General features: G+C 40.5%; 1 protein-coding gene across 3 annotated transcripts in view; it reads left to right on the top strand.

Moving 5' to 3' along the window:
- The window catches only part of NUBPL (NUBP iron-sulfur cluster assembly factor, mitochondrial), a 156,925-nt gene that overhangs the window by 105,240 nt on the left and 38,150 nt on the right, over positions 1 to 13,535 (top strand). For all 3 annotated transcript variants that reach the window (XM_014570137.4, XM_006116358.5, XM_014570136.4), the window contains one exon: positions 11,091 to 11,176. In XM_014570137.4, coding sequence (XP_014425623.3) covers positions 11,091 to 11,176 — 86 coding nt within the window. The remainder of the gene's footprint in view (positions 1 to 11,090; positions 11,177 to 13,535) is intronic.

Below are 13,535 nucleotides of genomic sequence, written 5' to 3'. Positions count from 1 at the left end.
CAGAGTTTGAGGTGTTTTCAGCTTTCCCTTTGGGGCAGGGACTTTGTTATAAAAAGAGAGAGGCAGGGTATTAAGAATAACAAAAGACCGGTCATTCGTAATTGAAGGATCATTAGATCATCATGAAAACATTTCTAGGTACTCCACTTAAAAGATGTGGAGGAGTGGAAGAGTAGTAATGAGTGGTGTGCTGCTGGGATTTGCATTTAAATCACTGCTGTTAAACTTAAGACGTTTTTTGAAAAAGGGGTGAACAAGGACTAGTCCAAAGCTGACTGCAAAAAGTTACAAAGGGATCTCACAAAACTGGGTGATTGGGCAACACAAGGGCAGATGGAATTCAGTATTGATAAGTGCAAACTAATTCACATGAAAAATATAATCCCAACTATACATTAAAAAAATGATGAGGTCTAAAATAGCTGCCACGACTCAAGAAAGAGATCTAGAAATCATTGTGGATAGTTTCCTGAAAATATCTGCTCATTGTGCAATGGCAATCTAAAAAGCTAACTGAATATTGGGAATCATTAAGAAAGGAATAGCTAATAAGACACAGTACCATATTGCCTCTATATAAAGTCATTGTATGCCCACATCTTGAATACTATATGCAGATCTGGTCACCCCATCTGAAAAAAAGATATATTGTATTTGGACTAAGTACAGAAAAGGCAACAGAAATGATTAGGGGTAAGGAACAGCTTCCATATAAGGAGAAATTAACAAGACTGGGCCTTGTCAGCTTGGCAAAGAAATGACTAAAGAGGGGGGCGAAATTATGCTAGATGTTGAGAAAATTATGAATGGCGTGGAAAAATAGAATAAGGAAATGTTGTTTATTCCTTCACTAACATAACACAAGAAGCTGACACCATTACATTTATAGGCAGCAGATTTAAAACAAACAAAATAAATTATTTGTTCACAATCAACTTGTTGAACTCTTTGCCACGAGATGGTGGAAAGGCCCAAACCATAACTTGGTTCCAATAAGAACAAAATAAGTTGAAAGAGGATAGGCCCGTCAATGGCTAGTAGCCAGAATGAGCAAGGATGGTGTCCCTAGCTTCTGTTTGCCAGATGCTGGAAATGGGTGACGGGATGAATCATGATGATTGCCTCTTCTGAAGCACCTAGCATTGACCACTGTTGGAAGACAAGATACTGGTCTGATCCGGTATGGCCATTCTGATGTTCTTATATAGAACTGAAGTGTATCTGCCTTCTTGCTGTAACCCAATAGACTCCACTCTCCTTCCAGAGCTAAGGAAGAGGCCGGGGGTATGTCTAGACTACAAGCTTCTTTTGAAAGAGATCATATAGATATCCACAAGGCTTTCAAAAAAGCGGATCGCTTTTTCGAAAGAGATCACCCAGGCAATCTGGACACTCTTTCGGAAAAAGTCCTGTTTGCGTTCAAGAATGCCTTTTTTCTAAAGAGTTCTTTAAAAAAAAAAAAAAAGGCATTCTTCCTCGTAAAATGAGGTTTACCGCTGTTGAAAAAATCGCTGCGTTCTTTTGATTTAATTTAGAAAGAATGCGATGGCAGTCTAGATGCAGGAGAAGTGTTTTTTTTTTTTTTTATGGCTACTTTTTTCGAAAAAATTGTGTAGTCTAGACATATCCCAGGAGTCCTGATGGGCTCTGTCAGGGGTTTCAGCCCCCTCCTACCAGGCCTATACAGTACCCAAAGTCCCAACGTGAAAGTCAAGGCCCCTCTATCAGGGCATATATGGTACTAGAGGCCTAGCCGCTCTGAGAAGCCTCCCCTGGCCCGGGGTTTGCTTATCCAGGGAAGGGAAAACGGTTGGTAGAGGGACCCGGGCCCTTCCTCTCCACCGGGTCCCAGCCCAGGGCCCTTTAGGCAGGGCCTATGGCTCCTGCCCACTCGGCGGGGGATCCAGCCGATACACACCGAGCCAAACTTAGTATCCTTTGCCCTGGGCTGCTTCCTACCGCGCCCCGGTTCCCCCCGGGCCCCTTCGCCCCTGCTGGGGTTGTGGGCCCGCTCCTGCCGCCCTGGGTCGGCGGCTGCTTTCTCTGTGTCAGGGTCAGACATGGGCGGCGACTCTGGTCCCAGCTGCTGCAGAAACACTGGCCTGGCCTGGTCTCCTCCCTCACCCTGCGGCCTTCTTGAGTGTAGGGCTCCTTCTGCCTTTATACCCGGCCGCTGCTGGGAGCATGCCCAGCAGGGTCGGAGGGGTGGGCTTCCTCTGCCAGCTGGGCCTGGGCTATCCCCTGTTCGTCAGTGCGGGGCCTGTCCGCCCCGTCACAAGCTCTCACTCTCTTTCCACAGAGTTAATAACAAAGTAAGAATATACATTAAAATGCTAAGGCTAACCAGTGTCCCTTAAGTGACATTACACAAGATCTCAGGATATGTTAGTATTAGAGCTGAGAGGCTCTAATATTTATTTCATTTTCTTTATTTTATGTAGGAATTAGATACAGTTCCCTTGTCAGCTAACTGTTAAGTTGTCTGCCAAAAAAGTAGAGTTTTCCAGCATCTTGGTAGTCCCTGGATAGAGTTGATGTGTGTCATGCGGGAAGGTTGGGTGGAGTTATTTCTCCCCCTTTATTTGGTGCTTGGCTTGTCCTGAGTATGCCTAGTAACATTGCTGAAGCCTCTCACCTCCGCCCCCGCCCCACATAGTCTAACTCCCTTCCCCCTCCCCTGTCACAGCATGCACAGATCTTCCCCCAAAATCTGAAATGGCACCCCGATACCTAGTGAGAAATGGGTCTTCTAGATGAACTCTAATGGAGTTCCATGCAGTATTCTGGTTCTCTTCTATACAGCAATTTATTATTTCTTACTTGGCTGTTCTCTTTCATTTTTTTAAATTAAAAATCGGTTGTTGCCCCATTATCAGTTACTTCTCTAATTTTCTTGGACTTTGTATTTCTCTTGAGAATAGCATGCATTGTGGTCGTGCTACTCATATAATTTTATTAATTTTATAATTTTTTATCCTTTCTTACAAGGTCATTACACAGAGCTTAATTTCCTGCATTTAGATGTATAGTCTCAAATATAATTTGCATGAAGTTTATATGAGGTGCAGTTTGCAGATGTGTATGTGTGAGATGTAGTATTTGTATTACATATTCTCCATTCTGTGTGTGGCTTTCTTGGAACAGGCAGTGGATGGAAACTTTCAGGCTTTCTTGGAAGATACTTGGAGTAGAGGGACTTGACTTCATGAAACCCAGGCACATTATCATGCAATTATCCCCACAATCAAGAAAAAGCTATACTGGCAATGGTTGATTGTTTTTAGGGTTGACTAGATGAAAAATGAGAAGATGAAGGTTACAACTTTATGGTGATAGGGTAAAGACTGACACATTATATATAGATAATCCTGTCAAACAGGATGACATTGAAGCAATACCCAAATGACAGGTAAGAAATGAAAGAATGAAATACATCTTTTAACTCTAGCTCACATGTGATATTAGCAAAAAATTATCCTCTCATTCTTTTGATTGGAGGAAGCAAATGGTGGCAATTGTCTGCTATTGTTTACTTAAAGGGGTGGTGATTAGGAAACCATGGTGATTTTTTTTATCACTATGCTCCATATTCCAGTCAAGAGACCAGTTACTTAGCATAATTCTTTAACCTTCTATAACTTTCCTTATACTATCTGTAATTCTTTAACAAAGCTATTGACTAAGGTGTGGCTAGGTAAAACAATGATTTTCCTGTTTAGTAAAAACTTCTTTCTTCTGCCACTAATCTATCTTCCAGTAAGGAATTATATTGAAATTCCCTGGGTCATTTTAGAGTGGAAATCATTAATTGCCCTACCTTCATGTTTGTTTTCCTCCTTAAGTGTTCATTGTTCTCACATTCCACCTTCAATTTGCAGAATATGCAGAGGTGGGTGCCTCACCATTTTGTCTTGAATACACATGCTTTGAGTAGCCTGCTGATTTCCTAGTATGGATGTATTCTAGTGAAGATGGAGATTTTTGTGTTCAATATCAAATTGGAAGCCATTTGGTGCAAACTAATTAATATATTATATACGGTAGCCCAGCCTCACATATACATTCATTTATATTGCATAAAGTAATCTGAAATCCAGAATAAATTGGATACAAAAGAATATATATAGAAACATAAGTAGGTTTTGCATCCATAATATACAATTTGATTATAACAGAGAGATCTGTTTCGGAAGATTATCTCTCCATTGGGTGGTGAAGGCTACAAGGACTGCAAGAAGGACCTAAGGACTTTCTTCTAGGTAGTCTGAATGATCAATCTTGATTTTAAACTACATGAGAGTGCCTATCTTTCCTCCCTTTATTTAAATGAAAGGGGAATTACTGGTAGTGAAATGTGACAGATTGATGACATTGGAGTTGACCATCGTTCTCCTCTGATAGAACAGATGTAGGATAGGTAGGACCAATGTCATTACACTTTCTACTCTGTAGAGTTTGGAGTGGATCACCATAGTTTACAAACAGGCCTGGCCCTAGGGAAAGGCAAGCAAGGCAAATGTCTTGGGTCCCATGCTGTTGAGTATTCACTGTTCACCAGCCATGCCCGGGGCCCCGCTCTTAGCATCCTGCCTTTGGCCCCTCAAACCTTTTGGCCAGGTCTGTTTACAGACTATAATACTTAATAGAAGCAGGAAGTATACACTAGTAAAATGTTGTATTAGCAGTGATATAATCATTGGCAAGCTAATATATTTACTCAGATTTACATCTCTTTGTACAGAGACAAACTGAGGAGCGTATGAGGCTTCCAGAGTACTTACTCTTCATATGTCGTCATCCTACTGCAGGGACGGCCCTAGTCTAGCTGCCAGCAACTGGTGCCTTAGGCAAACCATGCAATCGGCGCCCCCACCTCCAAATCCCTCAATGATATTGCACCACCATTTGGCGCCCCATTTAACTTGGCGCTCTAGGCGACCGCCTAGTTCACCTATATGGACGGGCCGCCCCTGTCCTACTGCTCATACACCAAGTCACAGATGTGCAAATAACCCGTTCAGTCTGCCCAGAAATTCACATAATACAAACAAGTGATAAAATTGAAGAATTTCAAGTAAGATTTGAAATGAAATTGCAATTGATGTTTCTAAGAGAGAAAAAGGTATGATTTTTAAGTTGTCTTGCTTTGAACCAGCAGAAAGAACAAGCTCCATAGCAAGGCTTCTGCACACTGGTTCATTGGAAAGAGGAATAAACAAAATCCTTTTAGAAATGTAGCTCTCTCAGAATTTACCAAACAGGAGCAAGTCACGTTTGTGCATGCAGTTTCAGTTCAGAAGATAATTTTGCATTTACCCATTTGTACAGTCGCTGGATCGCTCTTACACTTAAACCATTTCCAAGACCTTACCATCCATCCCTCCTCTAGGAGGATTAAGGTGGGCTACAAGAATGGGGAGGAGGGTGGTTCCATGCCATAGCAATCACAAGAGTCTCCAACTGCTCCCCATTTGCTCCTTTAATTAATGTCTTTTGTTAAGTCCTTTCCCAAGCCATTTATCTAGGCACTGTATCCCATCCCTATGGAGTATCTCTACTAGACATTCTCCCTACACTTAAATAATGAATTGTGGTGTATAGCCTGCAACCCTTCATGCCGTGCATGAACAGAGCCCTTCCTTAACCCACTGTGGGAGGGGCAAAAAATCCAAACTACACCCAAGCCAATTATGGTGGTAAGAGAAAAATTCCTTTCCAGCTCCCCTAAAAAGGGGGTGGCTAGAGGAATGCCCAAAGTAGAGCTTAACCAAACCTATTGTTTTACCACCTAAAGGGCAGGAAGGGTGTGTCCTGCTCCAGCCTGCTCTGTGTAAAAGGGAGGCTTCAGGGCAGGGCTGCCTCTTAAATCTTGCAGTCCTAGGGGATAAATTAGTGACGAAGCTTGACTCCTTTTAATAGCAGTTTTCACCCCACCTCCCATCATAAAGCATTTTTCTCTTCATTTGGCCAGCCAGTCATATACTGTCCTGCTTAAAAGTGCAGGGTGGCCATTTTCATACCTTTTAATCTGTTCACTACCTTTACTTTCTCCTCCAATGGTCATCCTCACCAATGAGAGGCAACCTTGTTTGTTTTGTTTTTTAAAATGTCAGGTTTGTTGTGTAAGATTCTTACAGGTTGATTCAAACAGCCACATGGATTTATGTCAACATCATGCTTTTTACCATTCCCGTTTTTATATAATTGCAGTAAAGAAATTCCTTGTAGTTACAGGTTGATTTTTAGAGGTTAGATCTATAATCCTCATTGATGTGACTATCTAACATTTTTTGTTTTACTTGTTAAGGCACAGTTCATATGCTAAAAAAATTGTTTCTGTTAACAATGACTGCAATATTTTTGATGAAGAATGCAGATATTTGCCCAGGGCTGTCTAATTTTTGGATACTTTTAGTATTGCAGTGCTGTACACAGCAGACATTATAAATTGAAATTTTAGTACAGCTTAATGCATGAATGGCTTGACTTTTTTCATTATAGATTTAAATTTATCTTTTCTGTGCATACAAATTGATTTAACAAGTATTTCAGGTACGGGTTGCAGTCAGACTTCAATGAACTTTTTCAGTCCTGGAAAATAGTATCTAAGTATTGGAAAAAGCAGCACAATAAATTGTACTTGCTATCTGGGATTCTCGCTGGGCTTTAGCAACAGAGACATAAATACCTGATAAGTATTAGGACAGCTGCAATGGTTACATTTGTAGACACTTATTATATATGGAAAGATAAAACCAGTACTGTTGGTTTGAACATTACTAAAGGAGAAGAGAAACCCATATGATTGATAGTACTGCATACTTATTGCTAATTATTTCCTTAAGAGAGTGACCAAATAAATGCTTTAAAACATACTGAGTATCAAGGTGGTTTTTGAAGGTAACCGAAGCTGATCTTTGTGCTATGTCGTTTTTAGAAATCAAATGTATGTTCTTTTTCTGGAAATTAGCCCTCCTTCACCACAATTCCATCCCTTGGCATGTGAATTTCCCAGAAGTTGTGCCTTTTTAAAAGCATGATAGTCCATCAAAGGAGAATGTTCAGATTTTGATTTCATCTGGAGATAATCCGCAATTTGCGTATCTTTTTCTGCTTTTCTTCTGAAAGAGGCCTTTCCGACATTTGGTCCGTCTACACAGGGAAAGATGTTGGAAAAAAAGCTCTTTTGGAACATCACTTCTTCCTCATGAAGGTTTACAGGGATGCTGACAAAATGTGTCTGCTTTTCTGACATTATTTTTGGAAAAGCAGATGGGTTCCTTGGATGTGGCAGAGCTTTTCCAGGATTCCTCTGGTATCCTGGAAAAGCTCTGTAGTCTAGATGTACCTCCTCTTAACTAATTGTGGATAGATTCCCTCAATCAAAGGGACTGCTGTTGTACCTATCTCCTCTTACTGCTTTACCCAGTCCGTGACTTTGGCCTTCATCTTGTGTGGGTTGAGCACTCTTATATGACTCAAACTCAACTAGATATTGGCTGAGACGTAGAACTACAGTCAGAGTTGGATGAGAGAGAGTGCTGCAGTTCAGTGACATCAGCATACTGAAATACTGCTCCCTCTGCCTCCTTCAACAGCTCCATATGTATGTTGAACATGATGGTTGACAGAATGGTACTGTGTTGTACCACACACCTAAGAGCTCTTCAGGAATAGGAACAAATGATGGCTATTATTCACCGAGAGCTCTCCATGAGAAAAGAATGAAGATATCGAATGGAAGCCTTGTTCTCTACCACCAAGGTTCTCTGGTGAGATAACAGCACTTCATAAACAATAGTATCAAAGGCATCTTGTAGACGTCATAATACCAGCAAGGACACTTGATTTTCTTCCATTGCCATTCGGTGCGTATCCTGTGCCCTCGCCAGGTCTGTAAACAGATTGACAGGAGTCAAAGAGATCAAAGGATTTTAGGTACTGTGAGAGTTCTCACTTACATCTTTCTCACCACTATCTTACCCAAAAAGGGAATATCTGAATCTTGCCAAGAATTACAGAGTCACCATCAAACAATGCCTTTTTTAGTGAACTCAAAAACTGACTAAACACTAATGCTTCTCTCAAACAACAGGCAGCCTGCCCTCTATCACAAGTATTGACAGTCCCCATAAGTAGAGGACCAAGAACTTTATCACTAGCCTTCAGCAAACAAGAAGGACATGGATCCAAAGCCAGGTTGTCAACTGAGTTTTCTCCACACCTCAGTGAACATCACCAGATGAAACTCTAGCACAGAAGATAAGCCCTTGGTTCCTTGCTCTGCCACCACAGAAACAGCTCATCCCTAATCTGATCAGATTTATCTGAAAAATAACAAATATAATGAAAAACTTAAAAAACAACAGTCTGGTATAACTTTTAAGTATAACAAAACATGTAGATGGTATCATGAGCTTTTGTGGACACAGTCCACTTCTTCAGATGAACAGCGTGTTGAATGTCCAGAACCAAGAATAAATGGGGAAAGGAAGAAGGGGGCCGAGGAAGGAGGGGAGGAGAGAAGGAAAAAAATTGTGTGGGGGAGAGGTAGTGGGTAGATGGGAGCAGCTAGCAGCAGTTACAGAGTGAAGCCCATACAAATTTAGCAGTCTATTTTTCTCCTTTAGGAATTTATTGCTTTTGCTATCTGTAACCAGGACAATTTTAGTTTCTTCATTTGATTACACACTAATTGTTTTTTTCCTGTGTATGTCTTTAAATTAACTTTATTGGAATATTTGAATATAAAAAGCTTATTAATGTAAATTTTCAGAAGGAGCACAAATATGTGACATGAAATGTTGAGCTGTTCACATACCGCAATGTTGGAATGAAGACGTAACCTCTTCTCATTGTTTAAATGGAAAACATTTTATTAATATCTGTAAAACTAAAGTGTATTCATGAATATGCAATAATATTTTAGAAGTTAAAATTTTAAAAGTGAATAGAAAAATTGGAAATTACTGGAGAATAATAGCATCACAATATAATAGGAAATATATATTTGTTTAGCAAATTGCATACCTTTTTCAATTTGGACTTGTACATAGTGTTACTTTGCCCCATTTACATTATTTTGTATGTGTAAATTGTAACTTTTAATTTGTTTAAGTGTCAACTCTGGCATATATTTCATGCGATTTCAGGTCAATATGATTATATAAGAGCATTGTGATAACAAATATAGGAGAGACTTGGTGCTATTTGTGAAGTTATAACAAAAAATTCCCCAAACTGTGATTTTTTCACACTGCATTCTTCTTTTTGGAATTGAGAAAATTATGAGGACATTCTTAATCCAGATGTTCCTCGTAGTGCTTTTACCTTAAAACATTTGTGCGATGCAGGAGTTACTGTTAAAAGCAAATACAGGGCATCCCTGCTATAAGTCGCCCTGGTATACATCCATTCCGCATTAAAGTCATTGACACTTGTAGGAACTGATGAGTCCTCCTATTCCCTGCTCTTAAATTGTGCAAAAAGAAAACAATTTGCACAAATGGAATTCAGCCACAAGCAAAAATTCTTCGCTTGAAGTTGTTTCGCTATAAGTCCAAGTTTTTTGGAACATGTCTTGGACTTTTAGACAGGAAGGCCTGCACAAAAGGTGGTGTTTACAATATTAATGCAGAATCTGTCAATCAAGGAACAGTAGGGTAGGACAGTATATTATAATATAGTAACCAGCAGCCTTGATAATGACTTCAGTAAAATGCTTTAAATTGTACTCCCAGCTAAATCCTATTGCTAGGCTCTAAGGCAGTGGTCACCAACCAGTAGATCGGGATCTACCAGTAGATCTTGGAACCTTTGACAGATGATCCTGAGAGATTTGGCTGGGACACTATCAAGTGCCAGCACTTCCTCTGCTCCTCTCAGCACTTCTGTGCTGCCCTCTGCGTTGGAGCTCCCCAACTCTGGCAGCCTCTTGCTTGCTGTTCAGGGCATGGGAAGAAGAGGAGGAGGGGGTGCTGATGTCAGGGTGCCCCTCTCTCCACCCTGTCCCCCATCTTCACAGAGCGAGGGGGCAGGGATGGAGAGAGTTTGCTGGCTGCTTTTGGCAGTGGTGCAGGGCCAGGGTAGAGGTGAGCCTGTCCTAGCCCCCTTCACCACCACCCAGAAGTCACCTGTGGTAAGTGGTGCCTAGCTGGAGCCCTCATTCCTTACCCTAGCCGCAGTAGTGAACCCCTCCTGCCCAAACCCCTGCCCCCAGTGATAAAAGTGAGTGAGGATGGGGGAGGGAGGATGGAGTGAGCAGGGGTGGAGCCTTGGAGAAGGGGCAGAAGGGAGGCAGGGCAAGGGTATTTGGGTTTGAGGTAGATCCTGGATTGGACTTAAATTCAAAAAGTCATCTCATGGTTAAAAAGGTTGGAGACCGCTTCTCTAAGGGATATTTATATGTTTCTGACTGATAGCCAGTGTTTCCATTGTTATTCAACTAACCTGGAGATAGATCTTGAATACCCTAATTGCCTACATGAGCAATTAGTCACTCTTTGCCACTTTCAAATCTAGTGATGAAAACATACAAGCTCTTAATCATGCAAGCAGTCGTGTTCATACCAGAAATGGAACTCAAAGATTCAACTTTTCCTAGTGTAGAGATTGCAGGCTTATGCCCCTAGATCACTTGTCTCAATTGGCATAACCCTACCACAAAGCTAGTAGGCTGGTGCAGCTTGTCTGCCTTATGACTTATAGGCCATTGCTGCTGTTAATCCAAAGGTTCTCAAACTTTTTCAAAAAGTGGACCGCATTTTTATGTACACATTGTTTCATGGAGCATCTTTCTTTCTTTATGCCAATCTCTTTCCCACCCAGTAATATAGAAACCACTGTGATTGTCCACATAGAAAAATAGTAAAAACATCTAATTATTTTTAGCTCTCCATACCATAATTTGAGATCTTGGAATCCGGTCATTTATAGTCTAAACCGCAAGTCATAAATATCATATTTAACATATAATCTACGTGTATAAAGAAGCAATTTTTTTTTCAGAAGTAGAGTGTATTCCAAAATCAGCTTTGTAGTTTCATTTACAGTGTAAGTTTTAAATCTAATTTGACATTTTCTGTTCCCAGGGGCAGTGATTGTTTCTACTCCACAAGACATTGCTTTACTGGATGCGCGCAAAGGAGCCGAGATGTTTCGAAAAGTCCATGTGCCTGTAAGTAGTTACAGATAAATATATTGAATTCTTCCAAAGAGTAAACCATTTCTAAATTGTGGACAAGGTTGAATTTATTAAATAAACTATTGAATTTAACAAATTCTATTTTAATACAGCACTTAAAAACTTTCTCTATGCTGCGATATTAAAAAAAAGAAACCTGCTTACTTGCCTTAACAGGACGATGGAAAGAATCTATTCTGGCATTTAACTGAAGGTACAAAACAGTATTGTGCCTTTAAAATTAGTTTCCAATTAGTGCCAATTAGTTTCCAATAGCTTGCATTATAAATAAACCTTCTGTGTCCATTATTTATCTACTCTTTATATACACGATATTCCTTTGCTGATGATTAGGTAGCGGTTTTCACAAAAAAGTTATTTTCCCTTGGGATTTTCATGTTATTAATTAGAGAAACACTTCGAAGTGGAATACGTCCTGTGGTTTTGGCTATAGAGTTAAACTGGGCTCAGGCTTGGGGACCATTTTTGGTATACTAAAATAACAAAGTAAAATTACAGCCCTTAAAACATCATTTCAGATGGTCAGCACTGTTATGAGGTTTATTCAACATTGGGCACCTCTTTTTGGCTGTTCCTGGAGATGAAGCTCCAATCAGGTCTGATGCCCCTTCTTCTGACAGCTGTTGGAATCATAGAATACTAGGACTGAAAGGGATCTCGAGAGGTCATCGAGTCCAGTCCCCTGCCCTCATGGCAGGACCAAATACTGTCTAGACCATCCCCGATAGACATTTATCTAACCTATTCTTAAATATCTCCACAGATGGAGATTCCACAACCTCCCTGGGCAATTTATTCCAGTGTTTGACTACCCTGACAGTTAGGAACTTTTTCCTAATGTCCAACCTAAACCTCCCTTGCTGCACTTTAAGCTCATTGCTTCTTGTTCTTTCCTCAGAGGCCAGGATGAACAAGTTTTCTCCCTCCTCCTTATGACACCCTTTTAGATACCTGAAAACGGCTATCATGTCCCCCCCTCAATTTTCTCTTTTCCAAACTAAACAAACGCAGTTCTTTCAGCCTTCCTTCATAGGTCATGTTCTCTAGACCATTAATCATTTGTGTTGCTCTTCTCTGGACCCTCTCCAATTTCTCCACATCTTTCTTGAAATGCGGTGCCCAGAACTGGACACAATACTCCAACTGAGGCCTAACTAGTGCAGAGTAGAGCGGAAGAATGACTTTTTGTGTCTTGCTCACAATACACCTGTTAATGCATCCCAGAATCATGTTTGCTTTTTTTACAACAGCATCACACTATTGACTCATATTTAGCTTGTGGTCCACTATAACCCCTAGATCTCTTTCTGCCGTATTCCTTCCTAGTCAGTCGCTTCCCATTCTGTGTGTGTGAAACTGATTGTTCTATCCTAAGTGGAGCATTTTGCATTTGTCTTTATTAAACTTCATCCTGTTTACCTCAGACCATTTCTCCAATTTGTCCAGATCATTTTGAATTATGACCCTATCCTCCAGATTAGTTGCAACTCTTCCCAGCTTGGTATCATCTGCAAACTTAATAAGCGTACTTTCAATGCCAGTATCTAAATTGTTGATGAATATATTGAACAGAGCCAGGCCCAAAACAGACCCCTGTGGAACCCCACTTGTTATACCTTTCCAGCAGGATTGAGAACCATTAATAACTACTCTCTGAGTACAGTTATCCAGCCAGTTATTCACCCACCTTATAGTAGCCCCATCTAAGATGTATTTGCCTAGTTTATTAATAAAAATATCATGTGAGACCGTATCAAATGCCTTACCAAAGTCTAGGTGTACCACATCCACCACTTCTCCTTTATCCACAAGACTCATTATCCTATCAGATTGGTTTGACATGATTTGTTCTTTACAAATCCATGCTGGCTGTTTCCCAACACCTTACCACCATCCAAGTGTTTGCAGATGATTTCCTTAATTACTCGCTCCATTATCTTTCCTGGCACAGAAGTTAAACTAACTGGTTTGTAGTTTCCTGGGTTGGTCTTCTTTCCCTTTTTATAGATGGGCACTATATTTGCCCTTTCCCCAGTCTTCTGGAATCTCTCCTGTCTCCCATGATTTTCCAAAGATGATCTCTAGAGGCTCAGATACCTCCTCCTATCAGCTCTTTGAGTATTCTAGGATGCATTTCCTCAGGCCCTGATGACTTGCAGGCATCTAACTTTTCTAAGTAATTTTTAACTTGTTTTTTTGTTTTAATTTTATCTTCTTAAACCTACTTACTTCCCACTAGCATTCACTATGTTAGGCATTCCTTCATCAGACTTCTCGGTGAAGACCGAATCAAAGAAGTCATTAAGCATTTCTGCCATTTCCAAGTTTCCTG

Source organism: Pelodiscus sinensis, chromosome 5 (genome assembly GCF_052426305.1).
Source record: "Pelodiscus sinensis isolate ZL-2025 chromosome 5, ASM5242630v1, whole genome shotgun sequence".
NCBI classification, from domain to species: Eukaryota; Metazoa; Chordata; order Testudines; family Trionychidae; genus Pelodiscus; species Pelodiscus sinensis.
Note: the sequence above shows the minus strand (reverse complement) of the source record. Positions and strands in the feature narration are given on the sequence as shown.